Source organism: Ambystoma mexicanum, chromosome 3q, assembly GCF_040938575.1.
Source record: "Ambystoma mexicanum isolate Mex_15411 chromosome 3q, UKY_AmexF1_1, whole genome shotgun sequence".
In the NCBI taxonomy this organism is placed as follows: Eukaryota; Metazoa; Chordata; class Amphibia; order Caudata; family Ambystomatidae; genus Ambystoma; species Ambystoma mexicanum.
Genome location: NC_090926.1, coordinates 276849218 through 276868449, shown reverse-complemented (window position 1 = coordinate 276868449; position 19232 = coordinate 276849218). Strand labels below are relative to the sequence as shown.

General features: G+C 47.9%; 1 protein-coding gene across 2 annotated transcripts in view; it reads right to left on the bottom strand.

The window, feature by feature from the left end:
* Positions 1-19232, bottom strand: part of SMARCC2 (SWI/SNF related BAF chromatin remodeling complex subunit C2) — a 2756167-nt gene that overhangs the window by 131874 nt on the left and 2605061 nt on the right. For both annotated transcript variants that reach the window (XM_069653753.1, XM_069653754.1), the window contains exons 24-25: positions 6082-6242; positions 5763-5897 (exon numbers count right to left, since the gene is read on the bottom strand). In XM_069653753.1, the coding sequence (XP_069509854.1) occupies positions 5763-5897; positions 6082-6242 (296 nt within the window). The remainder of the gene's footprint in view (positions 1-5762; positions 5898-6081; positions 6243-19232) is intronic.

Genomic DNA, 19232 nt, shown 5'->3' with positions numbered 1-19232 from the left:
CGCTCCCGGGGAGCCGGCTCAGGCCCTGCGTCCCCGAAAGCGGACATCAAGTCCCCGGGGAAGGTCCCAGCAACCCCTTATAGGGGCCCTTTGGACAGCGTCCTGGCGCCTATGGCGCCAGGCTTATAGAAAACGTCAGTCCTGGCGCCACAGGCGCCAGGCTCATTATGAAAGTGTTTGGGTGCACTTACCTGATGCAGACCATGCTGCAGAACCCCGGCCTCCTTGAGGCCTGAAAGGAACTACTTTACCTGTGGGACTCATTTACCACCCGGGCGTGGTCGGGGAAGGATACATACCTGATTGGAGGAAGGACACATTCTAGGAACTTCTTCCAAGGCTATTTAAACCACACCCGATCAGCCACACGTGCTTCGCGTTGTTCTGCATCTAGCAGCTGGACGCTCACCGTGTCTGCTCCTGCATCCTGACTTCTGCCACACCTGCCAGCATCCTGAATCACCTGCAAAGGAAGGGAACAAGAGAACAGAAAAAGGCCGCACCTGCTAAATCTGCATCCCAGAGACATTTTGCCGACAATCCTGAAAAGGAAGACATTTATTTTTAAAAGCACATCGCATCGATCGCTGCAGCGCCGCATTCTACTCACCTTTACAGGGCGCCTCCATGTTCAGCAGCGACCATCCGGATTCGCAGTCGCGCCCCCGTGCCTAGGGAGAAAAAGACAAGAACAAAGGTGAGAGAAAGAAGGGAAAAGGGAAGCTAAAACTCCATGTCAAGACTTACCTGTTGGGTCATTCCCTTTTCATTTCGGGTCCGCGCCGCCTCCAGGCATTTTCGGACCCCGGCCCCTAAGGGGAAAAAGACATCAGCGTTAATGAGTGAATGAAAAGACATTACCAAAACACTCATTAAAGACTTACCTGATTTCCACAAGGATTTCACCGCTCAAGCAAGTTTGGTTCTCACCCATCCGAAAATCCAGTGACGTAACTGGATACCAACGCGCCCCTGCATCAGAAGCAGGATGGAGAGCTCGTCCTTCCAGACCCTAAGGTGAGACGCTACGGGGAAGCACAGCAGGGTTTTGAGGAGGGTGAGAGGGGTAAGTGGGAGGCCGATTGCATTACCCCGCAGACAGTTAACCCCCTATTCTCACCTACAGAAGGATACTTCTGCGAGTCAGACAAGCCAGATCTAGGGGCCCGGTCCAGTCCGTGTTCCGAACCCTGCGCATCACCTTAGACGAGGTCACAGCAGCGCGAACCAGGCCAGCGCCCCCGTGGGAGTCAGGTGAGCGTTACAATATGTATATAACAAATGGCAATAATAGAGAAATAAATACAGTGTACTTACTATTTTGTAAGAGCTTCTTCTGAAATAAGTGCCAGGTGATCGCTCAGTCTGTAAGTACTGAATTGTTGAGTTGTACTGAGATGATACTGGGAGGTGTACACTTATGCTTTGGGGTTGGTGCATTGCATTATACTGTGCGCTAAATGAAAACATAGTTGTACATTTTGAAGTGAAGATCGTCTATGCACACTTATTTTTGGGTGTAGAACTTATACCTATTGCTGTTTTATGTATATGTGTTTGTCGGTTGAAGGATACAACAGTGTAAGATGACCCCTGTGCTTTTGGGCATTGTGAATGCTGTCCGCAGACATTCGCGCAGTCTGCTGACTTTGCGACTGTCACGGGGGGGTCAGTATGATGGAAGGGATATGCACTAATAAAAACCTATGAAATTCACAGAAAAAACTTTGTTAAATGGACGTTATGGTAAAGTTGCACTAATAAAAACCTATAAAATTCACTGAAAAACGTTGTTAAAGGGATGTTATGGTTACAAGTAAAACCGAAAAACCTCAGAAAATCGCCAGTTATGGTAAGCTAAGCAACCATAAATCGCGCCACCATCGCGCACTGCTAAGACTAACACCCAGGACATCAAAGATGACATCACAAATGTCACTCATGACACTTTTCGAGTGGGCTACTTCCTTTTGCCGGACCACTCAGTTACTTAGTATCGATATCATCGCAGCTGTCTTTTACTTCAAAGTTAATTCACAGGTTTGCCTTTCCTCGTGCTCCATTCAGATGCGTGCCGCCTCCACTTGTGATATACTGTTTCTACTTCAAACTTTAGCACACACCGGTCTTTCAGGTCTCTTTTGCGTCTCTCCTTGGTTTTGCCATCACAATTCACGAGTCAAATTTAGTACCACAGGCTTGGCCTCGCCTCACCAACTCTGCCGTTCATGCAGGACGGTTGCTGGCGTCCTTAGAATACAATGCAGTCTTCACTTGTGGAATCTGCCCTTCTCCAAGTGTCTTTCGCGGTCTGTTGGAGGCAACAACCTCTAGTAAGGAACTCTTGGGGTTTCCGACACACTGCTCGCATCCCTTGGTCTGTCGTTCTGCTCCTGTAGGTTTGCCTTACTTGTGTTCTGACTTGCTGAGAGTGTGCCTTTGGGTTCTGCCTTTTATTTGTGTGAGGACAGCTAATTGGTATCAGGTGTATGCACTTAGAATGAAGTTCCTCACTTTGCCTGACCTGATTAGCGGGACATGTCCAGTACGATGTGTGAAAGTTAATGTTGTTACTCTCAGTCACCCTCTTCCTCCGACCAGTGTTTGTGTAAAAAGGGGGGGCGGGTTGGGACCTCGTAGCATCCTAAAACATATGATGGGTTGGAAAAATAAAATAGGGAATACCGCGTCTCACCATCGGCAGTCTCACCCACACTCTTCAAAGACACCTCGGCCAGGTAATTCTCCTGCACTGGCCCACCCTCAGGAACTGGATCCAAAAGCGATGGCTCTGTCCTGGCCAACTGGATGACAAGTCTCCGAGGACTAGCGGGTGAGACACCCTTTGGTTTCTCAAAGTGTTCACACATGCATCATCCACAAACATGTGTCAAATGTGTTCTTGTCTTATGTGCATTGTGTGTCAGTCGCAGCCCTATAGCGTCGCAATGGAGTGTGTGCATTCATTGTTCATAGGTGTGCACAATATTTGCATGCGTCATACACAAACATGTGACAGTCAAGATCCCTCCATGCATGCATCTGCCTCCTCGTCCATCTAGTTGCCTCCCATCCATCCTTCCATCCACCCCTCCATCCATCTATCCCTCTTCCGCATTGTTCCCACCCTCTACCCATCCATTGCATCCTCATCAATGGCTCGATCCCTCCTTTCCACCTCCTTCACATTCCTCATTAATTCCATCCCTTATTCTAGCCTCCTTCAATCTACCCCCAACCACCACTACCTCAATCCCTCACTTCATGCCTCCCCTCCAACCCTCTTCCTTCCATCCCTCAGTTCCTCCCTCCCTCCTTGCACCTATCCCTCAAGGTCTACCCTCCACCCCATCACCCCTCATTCATTCCCACTAGCTCTCCCTCCATCTCCCATCCATTTCTTCCCCATCATGCCATCCCTCCAACCATCACTCCCTCGCTGTTACATCACTTCATTGCTCACTCACCCGCCAGCAAGCTACCTATTCCTATTCCCACCATTCCCTTCATCCATCCTCACCATCCCTCGCTCCATCCATCTCTCCTCCTTTCCTAAGCCATCACTCCCATGTTTCTCTTCCTCCATACATCCATTCACCCCTCCCCTCCACTCACTAATCCATTCCTGCAACTATTTCGCCATCCCCATCTCTCCTTCTCTCCATTCTCCACCCATCACTCCTTTCATCTCAATCCATCACTCTTCCCATACATCCCCACCCATCCCTCACCCCATCTCTTCCCTCCAATTCTAACCATCCTCTCACTATTTCCCCATCCATCCTTCAATCCCATTCTCCAGCCATCTCTTCCTCCCATTCTCTCCATTTCTCCCTCATTCACTCCTTCACTTCAGAGCTCCATTCATCCCCCAAGCTTCCCACCCTTCCCTCCATCCATCCCTTATCCAGCTCTGAATCTATCCCCATCCCTTTATTACTCCTTACTCTCCCTTCCATTTATGCATCCCCATTCAACTTTCCATACCTCCATCTCGCCATCCCTCCCATCTTCTCTACATCAGCTATCCATCCCTCCCCGCCATCTCCCAACCTATTTATCCAACCCTCAATCCATTCTTCACTCCCTTCCTCCTGCCCTTAATCCCTCGCTCTATCCTTACCGCTCTCCATCATACTCTCCCCAGTCCATCCCCTTATCTCTGATTTCTGATTTATCCATCTGTCTCTTTGTGCCTCCACTCTATCCCTCCTCCTTTCATTCCCCATCCATCCCCAACCCCTCTATCCAGCCTCCACTCCATCCATCCATCCATCCCTCTTCACACCTCCACCTGTCTCTTCCCCATCAAATAAATCCCCACATCTCTCCCACCACCACTGCCTTCATATTTCCCTCCCTCCACCCGTCTGTCCTTCCATCACTCTTCCTTCTCTCCATCAATAACTCCCTTGCTCCATCCTTTTGTCCATTCACGCCTCTCTATGATCCCTCTCAATCCATCTTCCCATCCCTTCTCTTCTCTCTCCCACTATCCCTCCCTACTTGCCTTCCTCCCCATCTCCAACCCCACTCCTCTTCCCTTCTTTTCTCTATCTGTTACTACCTAACTTTGAATGCTACGTGTATTTCAATAAACCATCTTATTCAAGGCTATGTCGCTTTGAATGGTAATGCTATGCTTGTTTAAACATTGTGTTCAATGCTTTTTTGTATCAATGTGAAGTTTGTTTCACAGCTACTTGCATATAAACACTACATGAACATCACGCACTGGCAAGTTTCTTTCCCTCGTTCATGTCACTTTTTGTTCATAGGAATTTCCAACTAAGCTTTTATCTTACCCTCCTTTGAGTTGATTTGTCATACGCTAGGGATATTAGATTGTATCGCGCCCAGTCTCAGTGTGCATATAAGAAAGAATGTGACTATTTGACATTTGGCTTATCCAATGTTCCAACACTGTTTTCAGCATGCGCATTTTCAAGACAAACGCTATTTATGTATGTGCTAAAAACGTGAATAGACGATTTTGAGATGTGTGTCTTGAAAGTATGTGTTTTTGTACAAAAACCAAAGGCAAAAAAAAGAAAAGCTTTTTAGCAATATTCTTTTTCTAAATGGAAATGTTCCTAAAAATTCACCAAACCTGGTTTGGATGTTCACATCTGGATTGATCAGCTGAACGTTAAATTTGGTGCACTTTCGTGGACGAGGACAAAAGTTAGACTAGAAAACGTTTTAATTTTCCTATGGAATGTATGATGCAACCTCAAACTTGGCCATGGTACTGCCATATATATTTGTAGATAATGGTTTACGCATATATATATATATATTTTTAAGCATGGTTTTGCCTGAGCTGCTACTCCTGCAGCTAGTGCTGGTCACATCTAGCAAAACATAAATTCAGGATAATGTAGCGGACAACTTTATTGGCCTTGAAATATCTAAAATAATATTGCGAGACAACTGAAAACCCAAAAGCACTGCAGAGTTACAGCTCTTTTTGTGAAATGACAATCCAGCAGAAAACAAAATCCTATGATTTGCAATGTGGCAAGTCAGTGGATTTTCCAAACCAATTAGCAAGAGCAACAAATAAATTCTGCCCAATCCTAATTGCAACACAGTTGTCTTCAACAGTTTAAACTGGTATCTATCTGGCTTCCGTATAAACTAAGCAGATTATCCATTCTCAATACTGACCACCTGTGCAGTCTCACCACTGACGCCCAAGCTGCCCCAGCCCTCCTCTCCCATGCAGCCTCATGTTCCCCTCTTAATGCCTGTAGCCTCACCGCTTCACGTTCCCGGTCCATAATGGTTTCAAGCTCTTCGAAATGTCTTAGCTTTATCTCCAGTTTCTTCATCTGTGTCTCCACAAGCAGAGCAACAAGCGACTTGATCTTGCGCTCCTCCACTGCAGCCAGATGCTGTGGAGCAATGACAAAGCAGTAGGCCGGTTAGAGTAGGCAACTTCCAATAGCAGCTATAGTAGGATGTATACAAGTTCTGAAATGAGCCAGAATACCTCAGTGGTGCTGCTGTAGCCACTGGTGTAGGGTGGGTGTCTATTAGGTACCTACATTCCATTCCTTGCAATGTGCTGATCCTTACCTTGGCTTTTACGGCAGCCGCAGCAAGCGCAGCTGCAGCAGCAGTGGAGAGATTCCCCTCGCCAATGTCTCGTTCCACTTTGGTCTTCCTATCCCCGTCTCCATCTGCTCCCTCCTTTCCTTCTTCTTCTTGGAGATCTTTTGGGTCCTTCTCAATGTCAGCTGCGTGGACAATATGCAAAGTTGAAAAAAATATCCAGCTTAGTATGAGTCAGTAAGGGATATCATAATAAGTCTTCAAGACATGCACACAGCAAATGATAATAAAAGTTGCCTACTCTAACCAGCTAAGAGGATCCTGTAAGGCAAAAAAGGTAAACATTACCCACTGTGTTAATAGTTTATTCCTGGTATTGCGCTTCTTCACTCATGTGAATGTAACGTCCTATCAATGGTAAGCACTAATCGTTAGGAGGTAAGATCCGAAAACTTAAAACAGTGTTTCAGCTTCACCTACATCCAGGCTCTGCAACCATTTTACCCAACCCTCAGTCTTGTCATGTCCTTCTTGCCAGCGTGGGGAAAGCTATATGAAGGCAGTAACTACTATGTTGAATAATGTGTACTTATTCTTTATGCATGCAGCAGCCCTTTAGCCCAACGTTACTACAGCAATCTAGCCTGAAATGCTCTTTGATATGGCCTCACAACATACACAAGTAGATGTGACAGAAGTAGATGTGCCTCAATCCTAATATACAGCAGCCCCTTCTATTTCAGCACTGTGACACAAAAAACTGTTCTGGTACTAAAACTATAAAACATCTCTGCTGATGCCCCCTCAAACCAACCTCACAGCAGCCCCTACGATTTTGGTACAGAGTCCGACATATAGCTTTGCCAGTGCACATAAACCCATCCCCATAGCTCCTGCTGTTATTTTAGTAGAGGGCGCACACACAATTCTGCCAATCCACCTCAGTCCTGCCACACAGCAACCCCTACCGTTCTGGTACTTGAGACTGAAAATCTGACAGAGAATGACATTCCAACGTTTTCCTGCTTTGCAACAACCTGTTATTCCAGCTTGAATGCCCTGACAAAGTAGGTCACCTCTTTCTGAAATGCACCACCTCCGTCTAGTCCATTGATGTTAACCCGGCACAGATCTGTCAAAGGCCCTCAATCTTTTCTTGTAGGACTTTGTGTGCACTGCAACCCTGAACTGTAAGACCCATGCTATTCCACTAAGTTACACACACAGCTTTGTCAATATACCTTTATTAAGACAGAATTCAATTTCCCCCGCTTGGGTTTTAGGTCCAGTGTCTTTCACAATATAGGGTTGCATTTTAAGTCCCTTCCACTTTGGCCCTAGAGTGATTATATACCCTACATTGTTTTTTTTCTTCAAATTTAGGTTTTATTACATTTTCAACAAAGCAAAGAAGTTGGGTTACATTTGCACACAGGACATTTGCATTTGTGTATAACTGATTTGCCCCCCCCCCCGCCGCCCTCCACCCACCCCCTAGCCTGGAGTAGATCCTCTATAAGAAGTTGTACATTTCGCATTACACAGGTGCATTTGATTAGTAATGATAGCAGTGTGTCCGCATTCTTTTTGATTTCCATACAGTTTGATAACAATGAGGTCAGTAGTTTCGTGGCCAGGGCCACCCAGGGGCACCTCTCAGATCAAAGAGAGTTATAGGAATGCTTAGAAGGGTCTACCAGCGTTCCTGTGATTCAGTCACCAGAGAGGTTTCAGTCAAATATTCTCTTACAAAATCACACCACATAATTTCATTCTGGGCTGCTTTTCCATGGAGAGCGGCGATGATTTGTTCCATTGTGTATATGTTGGTTGTCACTGTAATCCACTCCCTCAGGCTAGGGAGTGTGGCTGATTTCCATTTGGTGGCCAAACATGCCCTTGCAGCCAACAGGAGCATGGTCGCTATGCCTCTTAATTTATTCATCTCCCCCACAGACTGCTCAAGGCCGAACAGAACCAGAAGTGGGGTAGTTCCTCTGGAGATCCCATCAACCCTTTTGATCCAGCTAAGGACTTCATTGCAAATATGTCTGGGCTTTGGGGCATGCCCACCACATGTGCCAGTAGTCCACTCGCTCCCCACATTGATGCCAACAAAGTGGGCTCCCAGCCTTGTACATTTTAGATAATCTTTGGGGGTCATACTGCCACCTACGGAGGAGCTTAATGGCGTGGAGCTTCTATTGTGCTGCTATTGATACCTGGATCGCTCCCCCACAAATGATGTTCCAATCGCTTGGGTCTAGCTTTATGCCCAGGTCTCTTTCCCATTTGTGTCTGAGATTGTCGGTCGAGCCCCTCCCCACCTCGAATAGTGTTTTATACATGCATGATATCGTGCCCTTTGTCTCAGACATCGTGTCTAAAAGCTTTTCTAAGGGGGTGAGCTCTCTTTGGATTTTTTCGGCCCATTCTTTCCTAATGAGGGTACCCTTTAGTTGTAGGAAGAGGAAGACTGGTAGTGGGTGGATCTCCAGCGCTTCCTCGAGTTCAGTGATCGTGATGTATGTCCCGCTTCTCCATAATTGCCCAACCCTTTCTAAGCATGCATCGTACCATGGTTGGAGTCTAGGATGACCGTGGATTTCCTCTCTTAGGCCCGGGACCATATGTGGCTCACTGGGGAGGGGCATTTAGTGACTCCTTTCATGTCTACGCCCTCTCTCCAAATATCCCAAATTGTACCTAGCATCAGGTGGGTCTGTAGTCTACGTGTGAGTTTGCGTCTGGGAACTCATAGCCATTCTGCTAGTGCCACCGGGGTCAAGTTATGGTTATCTAAATGTACCAATAGTAGTTCCTTCTTTTCTCTCAGATGGGTGATTAGTATTCTCAGTTGCACTGCGTTGTAATACATTCGAAGGTCGGGGAGACCTTCACCTCCTTTTTCTTTGGGCAGGGTGAGGGTGTCATAAGATATTCTTGTTTTTTTCCCTTGCCACAGGAATCTAACAATAGCTCTTTTTACTTCCTTGAAGAATGTCTCTGGGATTTTTATGGGGAGCATTTGAAATGGGTTTGCCGTTTCGCTAGATCGCTATGGAAGCCTGCTAAGAGTTGGGGAAAGTTTGCCTCGTGTAAATGCTCTAACTTCTGTGTAAGGTTTATACCTAAGTATCGTAGGAAGTTTCTTTCCATTACCAATCCGAATGCAGAGAGGGTGGACGTGTCTGCAGGGGTAAGTCCCTTTAGTGGGAATACTACTGATTTTGACTTGTTAATTTTGAAGCCCGAGAGGGCAGCATATTTTTCAATCAGTAGTATGGCCATTGGTATGGTCACAAGGGGGTTTTGAACGTGAAGTAGTATATCGTCTTCGTAGAGGGCTATTTTGTATTCTCTACCGACTGTCTGGGGACCTTCAACTATGGGATCTGCCCCGAGGACTTGGGCAAGAGGTTCTACTGATAGGGCGAATAGGATAGCGGATAGCAGGCAGCCCTGTCTCATTCCTCTACTTAAGTCAAACCACCTTGAGTATTCGGAATATACCATTACCAAGGCCTTTGGGGATGTGTATACTGCCTTGATTCCTCTACGTATGGTGGGACCTATTCCAATCTTGGTCAGGACTGCTTCCAAGAAGCTCCACTCTGTCAAATGCTTTCTCAGCATCTAAGGACAGAAGCGCTGGGCTGTCCGCCATTTTCTGTGACTCATGAATGAGGTGTAGTGTTTTCCTCATCTTGTCGGCTTCCTGTCGCCCCAGTATGAATCCTACTTTATTTGAGTGGATTATAGAGGGCATATGAGTTTCCAACCTGGCAGCAAGGAGTCTAGTGTATATTTTCGTTTCTATATTCAGAAGGGAGATAGGACGATAGGAGCCACAATGTGTGGGGTCCTTTCCTTCTTTCGGCATTACAGAGATCAAGGACTGGGAAAAGGATTCAGTGGCTAGTCCTGTTCGCAAGATGTCATTGAATAGCTCTACCATGAAGGGAAGGAGGGGGGTTATGAAGGTTTTATAAAACCCTGCAGTATAGCTATCGTTTCCGGGTGCTTTCCCCTGTGGAAGTCGTTTAATTGCTCTTTCAACTTCCTCTGCAGCGATTGGTGAGTCTATCCCTTCTGCTGTGTCTTGGGGGAGTCTAGGCATGTCTATTTCTTGTAGGTATTGGTCGATCTCCTCCTGAGCTTGTCCTATTTCTCATGTGTAGAGGCGTTCGTAGAATTTTGCGAATGCCTCAGAGATCCCCCTGGGTCTGATACCTGCATTCCATTCTCCACCTCAATAGCTTTGACCCACCTTTCTGCCCGCTGTCCCTGTAGTCTGGCCGCCAGTAAGGCATCGGCCTTATCTCCCTTTTCATACTGTTTCTGTTTGAGGAATTGGAGCTTGCGGACCACTAGGCCTTCCTCTAAGCGTTTTAATTCTTCCCTTTTCTGCATTGCCTCTGCGATTTTTGCAGCCCTGTCGATATCGTTATTCCACGCCAATGTATCTAGCTGTGCGATTTCGTTCCTCAACTTTTTCTCTATTATGCCCTTTCCCTTTTTTGGCCGCACCTTCTCTAATTAAGACGCCCCTCAATGTCGCCTTGCCCACTTTCGATACTGTTATTCTAGAGATGTCGCCCGTGTAGTTTATTTTGAAATATTCTTTGATTTTGTGGGTCATTTCAGTACGGAAAATTGGGTCTTTCCAAAGTGATTCATTGCATCACCATTTCGTATTTTTGGGTGGTAGGGTGTCCAGGCTAATGCCGACCGCTACCAAGTCATGGTCGGAACATGAGATTGGGATTATGCCAGCTGTGTCAGTGACTTTGAGAATGTCCTTGGTTAAGTATATGTAGTCTATCCTAGTGTATGTTAAGTGCGGGGCTGAATAGAAAGTGAATCCTTTTTCCAGAGGGTGTAGGAGCCGCCAGGTATCATGTAAAACATAGATTTGCAACATCTCTACCACTTCTGCACGGCCTCCGTCTGATAGAGGGCCGGCGTCTGGGTTGCCTGCCTGTCTGTCTATGGTGGGATCAGCCCATAAATTAAAGTCCCCTCCTAGGATGGTATGTCCAGCTGCCTCTAGCATTATCTTCGGGATAGTGCACTTCAAAAAGTGGGTCTGGCCTGTGTTGGGGGAATATAGTGAAGCTAAGGTAAGTGTAATATTGTGGATTCTGCCCACCAATAAGATGACTCTCCCTTCCTGATCGGTCCATGTCTTGGAGACCTCCAGGTTTAGCCCCCTCTTTATCAATATGCCTATGCTAGCCTTTCTCAAGGGGCCAGAGTTCCAGTATTCTGAGCCCATTCTGGTATGTAAAACATTTTGTTCTTCTCCCCGTATATATTTTTTTTCCTGTAAAAAGAGCATGTCTAGGTGCACTCTCTTGAATTCTCTGCACACCAGGGATCTTTTAATTGGTGAGTTTAAGCCCTTCACATTCAGCGTCCCTATCCTGAGCAGCCAATGTGCGTTAACTGGGGGTGATGCCATCATCGTACTCCTGTACGTTGTCGTCGCTATGCGGAAATCTCACACACCTATGAACCTTTAGTTGCTCTGTATCTTTGCTTCATTTCCCCATCCTCCCCCCTCCCTCCCTCCCCACTTTGGCATCCCATCTAGCTGGAACATTTTACCCAGCCTGCCTCAGACCACCAGTGCGGAACGTGCAACCCACGGTCAAAATTCTAAACATCTCTAATAACTGTGAGCCCCCCTAATCCTCCCTCCACCCCCCCCCCCCTTCTTATGTGTTCATTTCCGGAAGTCCTTCTGTTTTCTGCCAATTTTTTGTGTGAATCCCACATTCCTGAGAGATACCCAACTGTTAGTGTTGTGGCTGAGTTCAAATGGTTTAACTCACCACGTCTTTGCTTGACCCGTTGATCATCTGAGAATCAGTACTGGCATCTGCTGGATTATTTTTCGGTGGTGTTCTGAGCTTCAACGTTTTCCGAGGTAGTGCTTCCCTAAAGCTCTTCTGTTCGACGTTTGCCACTCTTACTTCTCCATAACCGGTGATATGTTCATTCTCCTGTATTTCCTTGATCCCGGGGCTTTCCTACGTCTGGGACCCTGTAATTACCATTGTCGGTCGTCACAGGGTCTTTCCTCCAGATTCTCTTCATTGGGGAGGTTGCCTACTAGGTCTGCTATGCAGTTCTGTATGTCCTTTTCTGTTTGCAGTCTAACAGTGCTTCCTTCATGTTCAAATGTGAGGGTCATGTTCAAATGTGAGGGAGAAGGGGTATCCTCACCGATATTGGATTCCTTTTTCTTTAAGCCATTTGGTCAGTGGTATGCATTTCCTTCTCATGGCTAGTGTGAGTGAGGACAGGTCTTGAAAGATCATCACGTTGGCCGTGTCATGAACTATTTTGGGGTGTTTTTGGCTTTATCTAGTGTTCTCGCTCTGCCTGAGTAGTTGAGGAATCTCATGAGTACTGTCCTCGGTCCACCCGGAGAGCATCCAGCTCTGTGTATACGGTCTACTTTGGGTTCATCTACTGTATCGTCCTCGAATAATACTTGAGAATTGCCTGGAGGGATTTTTTCAAGTCTTGTTCTGTTTCCCCTTCCCTTGCTGGTATTCCAAAGATTCTTAAATTGTTACGCCTTTCAAGGTTTTCCAAATCATCCATTTTCAAATGATCTTCTTCTCTTGTCTCGATGCCTGTAAACCTATTTGAGATTCAAGTTTGTCTAGTGAGGTTTGGTTGGTCTCCACTCCCTCCAGCCTCTCTTCAAGCTTATCTTTTCTGTTCGTGATCCTGTCAATTTTGCCTCCAATGTCTGCTCTCATACTCTTCATTTCCGATAGAATGGCCGCTATGTCGTTCTTTGTTGCGGCAGCCTCTGTTCCCGATGTTGCCATGTTAGATGCCGATTTGGGATCCGATTCAGAGTGAGTTGGGAAGTATTGGTATTTAGCAAGTTTCTGTTGTGTGCCCATGTGCTTTGTGTTCCATACACTACCGCGGTGTGGCTGAGATGTTTCTTCTTACCAGGTTTCGCAGGTGTATAGTTGTCTGGGCAGGTCTCCTGCGGTAGCGATCCGTGTGTGGGACGCGAGTACTCTCTTTTCGAGCCCAGAGGCCCTCTTCTTCCGTTCTGGGTTGGTTGTCTGTTTTCTGAGAGGGCCCAACCCTTGGTACATTCAGTTCCGTTGTGGAGCTTAGGTAGTCCTTATTATTGGGGTGGAGTATCCATGGATTGGGTAGATGCGTAGTGCACCGTTCAACAGGCCTGTTGGGGGCTAGCACCAGGCTGTTCAGAGTACTGGGGTTTGCTTCTTCGAGGTGAGAGGCCAATTTCAGCACATTGACATAGAGCTGGCCGGGGGGCTTCCACCTTGGCTGAGAGGATCTGCGTACACCCTCCCAGGAGGGGAGACCTCGGATTGAGAGTGGAGCTTAGTCCTTCTTGTAACTTGAGGGGGCTAGAAGAGTTCCTCATGTGGAGGGGGATAACTGTAAACGTGATGTTTTTCCTTACAGGTTGTACCTAATGTTGCTGCTTTTCCATTCCCACTTCAGGTCTTCCTTGCTTCCGTGCCCGTAGGTTATTATGAAATCCCTAACCGTGGTCATGAGGGACGGTGTTCAGGTGCACTCCAGCATAATTCCAGGAACAGTTTGTGTGCCACTAGGCACTTAAGATTCTACGAGGGGTGAGTTCTCCCCGTTTCACTTACCAGAGTCCACTTCGTCATTGATTTTGAGTTTTCCTACCGCCCACCATGTGGAGGCCGCAATCTCTGTATCGGCCGCTTCAGGCCGGTCCGTTGGCCAGGGGTGCCCGTGTATGGTGGTAAGGTTCAGGAGGGATCAGCGCTGTCGGCGGCCATGTGTCCGTTGGGTTCGTATTGTGTGCAAGAGTTGGTCGAAATTTTCAGCAGAGGCGACAGGGGCAAAGGGCGTCATATGCAACGGGTCCACTGGGGGCTGGAGAGTTGTGAGGTGTTGGTCGTGATCCGTGTCCTCTGTGAGAGAAGGCTCTTCGTGGGGCAATGGCACTGCTTATGGGACCGATTCAGGTCTGGTCCAGCTGGAGTTCAGGTCATTAGGAGGAAGTTAGGACTACGCGTGTTCGGGCCAGAGCAGAGTTTCAAGCGGAAGCGTTGGAGTCGTTTGGCTCATCGTTCACCGTGATTCATGGGGTGGTCCCAACGTGTCCGCTGCGTGTTCACAGGCAGCCTCCAGTAGTGCAGTCAGCGGGAGCAGTGTGCTCTGGCCCGTGGTATCCGGGGAGGGCCGTTCCGTGGCCACCCGCTCGCGTGACCAGGGCGCTCCTCAATGTTGCTGGCTGGTGTCCTTAGACGTTTTCCTTGTCAGTGGTGTCGAGGGACCAGGTTCCTGGGGTCACTTTTGTGGGCCCGTTGGATCAGGGTTGAAATTGGTACTTCAAGGCTTCACCACCTACCATGATCCGGAGCGGCTCCCGCCTCAGATCGTAGGGCAGCCTGGTGTGTGTTGTTGGTCTTGTGTGATTCGCGCCTGCGTCCCCTGTCTCCGTGATGGGGCTTCACCAGGTGGTTGGGGGCTGCCCGAGAAGTGGACAGCAGGTCAGCTGATGTCACTGAGTTGGTCTGTTCAGTATGGCGGGGGGTGGGCTTTCCTATGTGTCCTGGGTGCGTTCGCCCTCTGGGGGTGGCCGTTGGGGATGCCTCAGCGCTGGGGGCCCATGTCTCAAGGGGGGGCTTACAGCTGGATGGTCCGTGGGGGTCATGCTCGTATGGAGCCTGGGCATGTGGGTGGGCTCCTGAGTCGCTGCAAGGAAAGTCTGTGGAACAGGGGGCCACTTAGTTGAATTAGAGGCGCTACTTCGGTGAGGCACCCTGCTCCCGCGTTGCCGGTCCCTTATAGTGAGGGGGGGGGGTCAGTGTGGACAGTACCTTGAGCTTGTGGTCCTCCGGCAGCCGTCTCCTTCGTTCAGCATTGGAGGCTTAGTGCCCTCGTGGTCGCAGGAAGTCGCAAGGGTACCTTGTTGCCGCATGTGTCCGTTGCTTGCTAAGCAGTATCGCGTCTCCCCTCAGCATTCCATTTGGGATCCATATTGCTCCTTGTGCGGGCCAACTGGGGGCTATGTCTTTGGTGGGGGGGGGTTCAAGTGTGCAAGTACCGCAGGAGCATAGGTACTGATTAGTCCTGTGTCAGACAGTTAGGAGGCTGCAAGATGTTACGCGCAGCCTCTGGGACGTGGTGCTGCGTCCGTTTTCTGTCGAATTTACTCCCAGCACGTCCTAGACACCTTTAGCTTTGTGAATCCGTCGAGTGCTGATATGGGGGGGAGGTCGAACAGTGGGGGCTCAGTGCACTTTATCGGACCTCAGGACAGAGCTTACACGGAGGAGCTTGGCATCCGTGCGCCCCCTGGTGGCTAGTCCCCTACATTGGTTTAAGGAAGCAGGCTGGTAGTTGCTGTAATTTAGTTTTGTCTTAACCATGGGTGCAATACAGTTTACTGCATTAGTAGCCTTAATGTACCTTTTTGATACCCACTGGGGTGCTCATTCTTCTAAGCTCTGGTCTCTGTCATTTTGCTTTTGGACCAAACTCTTGGGGAAACCATGAAGAAGGGCAAAAATGGCTGTTGTGTACACATGTGTTTACTCTCAGCCCAGCCATGCATGTGGTTTGGACTGGTTTATAGAAGTTGATAGACTAAGACAGGCCATTACACATCTTTTGTGGGCCGTCTTTAAAGTTTGGTGCTTTTGAGGCCAACCCATTCGATTGGCTGACACAACCTTTGTTAAATGCTGTTGTGTATGATTGGAGGGCTTACTTAAGCCAACTGATGAGGATGTAGGTGGTTATCTAAGGGAGACCCTAATCCTGCCCTTAGTTCTGCTGCATTTTTTCTGCTGCATTTTTATTGGAATACTACAGTTTGTCTTACCTGCTGGAAGATTCTGGTGCCCTGAAACTGCTGCTGCATTTTCAGACCACGCTTAGTCATACTGGCTAAGCTTGTGTTGCATTACCTGAGCTCCAGCTTGAATTAGTGTTGGCTGCTTAACATCCTTGCTGGGCTGTCCTCTTACTCCCTGATCCTCCTCATTGGCTAAGAGGATCCCCGACTAAGAGCGGTTGTGATCTAGCCAAATCCCCTACCCACCATGGGCCTTTTCTTGAGTGGTGGGCATGGAGATAAACCTTTCTGAACTGTCCTTAACTTTGGAATACTTAACTGAAGCCTGTGGTCTTCGGAGTAGCTATTGTTACAATCCTATAGCAAACCCACCTGAACAGTGTGCTTTGTTAAACTGGTGACATTTGGGCACTAGGCCTCATTCACCATCAGAGCTGGACTTACTAAGTGCTAGGGACCTAGTCTTAAGTTATTCTATGAGTGTTCTATATAAAATACTTGCCTGTGTATACTGGTACTGACATTTGGCCTCATTAGGAGTTTGGCGGGTTGCCGCAGAACCCATAACACTGTTTCCGATGCATGAGATCCCAGTGCCACCGGGACATTACAAGTCCCGGCGGCCCGGGATGTCAGGTGGCAGAAAGTGTAAGTCCCCAATCCCATGGAGTCCTCTCGGACTCCATGGGAATGGGGACACAGAAGCACCAGCACATTTGCTAACGTTGCCAGTGCTTCTGTGACAGCTCCGCCTACCAGAGCAATTGCGCCTGGGCACAACAGCCCAGGAAGGCAGTGTTGGAGTGTGGCGATCCAAAAAGGGTGCCGGTATGGTGCGACCGGCACCCTTATTTCCGGACCGCCACACTCGGAATGAGGCCCATTCACTATTCTCCTTTCACTCACTTTGCTACTCAATTATTTCCAAATGTTCCTTCTAACTGTACAACATTTCAATAGATGTTTCTAAAAGCAAAAAGGAGCAATTACTTGCTGGTAATGTTCTTTCTATAGATTTTTTGCCACATATTCCTCATCTTTATAGTTCTCCCATCCAGCGTTAGGGGGCATAGTGCGGTTCAGAGTTGTCTCCCAACTCCCTCATGTTCGGCCACGACACTCTGACTCCGTACGTGACGTTGATTGCCATACTTAAAGGACACACTAGACATCCTTACCTTGGTTTGCCACCTTTTCCCCCTCAGGCTCAGCCTTAGAGAGAAAATTTCACAACAAACGGAAGAGGCCTCTAAAACCTCTATTCAAAACAAAAAGATAATTCCCTTTTGCTTTTCTTTTTGGTGAGGAACAACACCACTGACGAGGTGGCCCGAATTTGGTGACGTAACAAATGGAATGCCTTAATCACATGCATGTTTTTTTTTTAGCATCACCATTTCTTCCCCTTTAAATTCACATTCAAAAAGGCGACAACAGGCAAAGTCAATGAAACATCGTAAGCTTCCATGCAGGGCAGACCGTGAGGGTGATGAGGAGTCTGTGGGAGCAGAATCCATAGAAAGAACATTGCTGTTAAGTAATTTATCTTTCATTGGACTGCATTCTCCCACAGACTCCTTCTCATAATAAACTACCAAAGAAAAGCCCTCAACGAATGAGGGATAGAAGCTAGATCAAGATGGTCTGTAGCACCACCCTACCATAATGGGTGTCAACACCTCGCGCCACTTCCAAGTGGTAATGTTTGGCGAGCGTATGGAACATTGACCACTTCACCGCTCAGCAAATGTCTCTCACTGGCACCCCTCTTTGGAGGGCCAAATAAGCTGCCACACCTCTATAGGTGTTAGCCCTCAGACTTGAAGGCACCTCATTGCATGCATTCGGATAACATTCAGAAGTGCACAGCACAACCCAGCAGGAAAACCTCTTCTCTGGCAACAGCTCGACCCAGCCTTGATTGCGAAAAAGCATCAAACAACTGATCCTCCTGAAGGCACAAGTTCTCGCCAGATATAAACTCAATGTTCTTTTGGGATACAATCTATGGAGCCTTTCCATCTCCTAAAGATGAGGGTGGGTGAGAACACTGGAAGGTCCACACTGAACAATGAAAAGTTGAAAAACAACTTTTGGCAAGAACTTGGGCCATAACTGCAAGGACACCTTTCCCTTGTAGAACATCAGAAAAGGTGGTTTGCAAGAGAGTGCTTTTAGCTAATGAACAAGCCTAGCTAACGTGATTGCTACCAAGAAGGCAGTCTTCAGTGTGAGAAGTCAAATGGAAGTGGAATGTATCAGGGACACTGAATGGAGTAGGTAGACAAGTATTTACAAGGCCCCTCAATAACTGGGTCACCACAGGAATGGAAAAAAACAAACATTGTTCTGGTGTTTTCTTAAACAGGGACAAAGAAGCCAGATCCCCCTTAACCATAACTATTTGAAGGCGTGACTTAGCCAAGGCCAACAAAACGTCATCACTGTGGAGGTGCGATAGGGCAGGGGATCTACTCCTTTCACCTTACACCATGCCATGAATATTCTCCATCTGCACAAATACAGTGACATGGTAGAAGGTCTACGTGAAGCCAACGTCATCTCTAAAACCTCTTAATCCAGGTCCCAGTCCTCATATCTTAACCTCTCAAGAGCCACACATGTAGATTGAGGCGCTCCAGGGTTCGGGTGAAGCACCCTGCCTTCCGACTGCGACAAAAGGTCCAGCCTCTAAGGAAGCCGAAGAGGCAGACAAATGGACAACTACAGATGTGCCGGGTACCATGTCCTAATTGCACAGTCAAGGGCAATCAGGATCAACCTCCTGAGAACCCACAGGATGTCCGGTATAGGGGAGAACGCATAGTGAAGGTTGAAGGCCCATTCCACCAGGAAAGCATCCCCAATGGGGGAAATTCTCTTGAGCAGAATTGTCTGCATTTTGCACTCTCCTTTGTTAAACACAAGTCCACCAACGAGGTTCCCCACCGGCAGAAGCCCTCCAAAATGAAATCTGTGCAAAGCTCCTACTCATGAGAGACCAAGCCCTGCCTGCCCAGAGCATCTGCCAGCCTGTTCTTCACCCCCACCAGACATGATGCAGAGGCAGAGATATTGTTCTCCAGCATCCAACAATAGCCACATGTCTCCATGAACAGAGGTAGTGACCTCACACCTCGCTGCTGGTTGAGGTAGTGCATGGTCACTGTGTTGTCCGTTAGAACCACAACGTGTTCCCCCTCTGGAAGGAGGGTGCAAAAGCTTTCAGTGCCCGTCTGACTGCTCGCATGGTCCATCAGGTGGATGTGGCAACAACTCTCCTTCCGAGACCAGTGACCGTTGACTTGAAGGAGCCCAGAATGAGCCC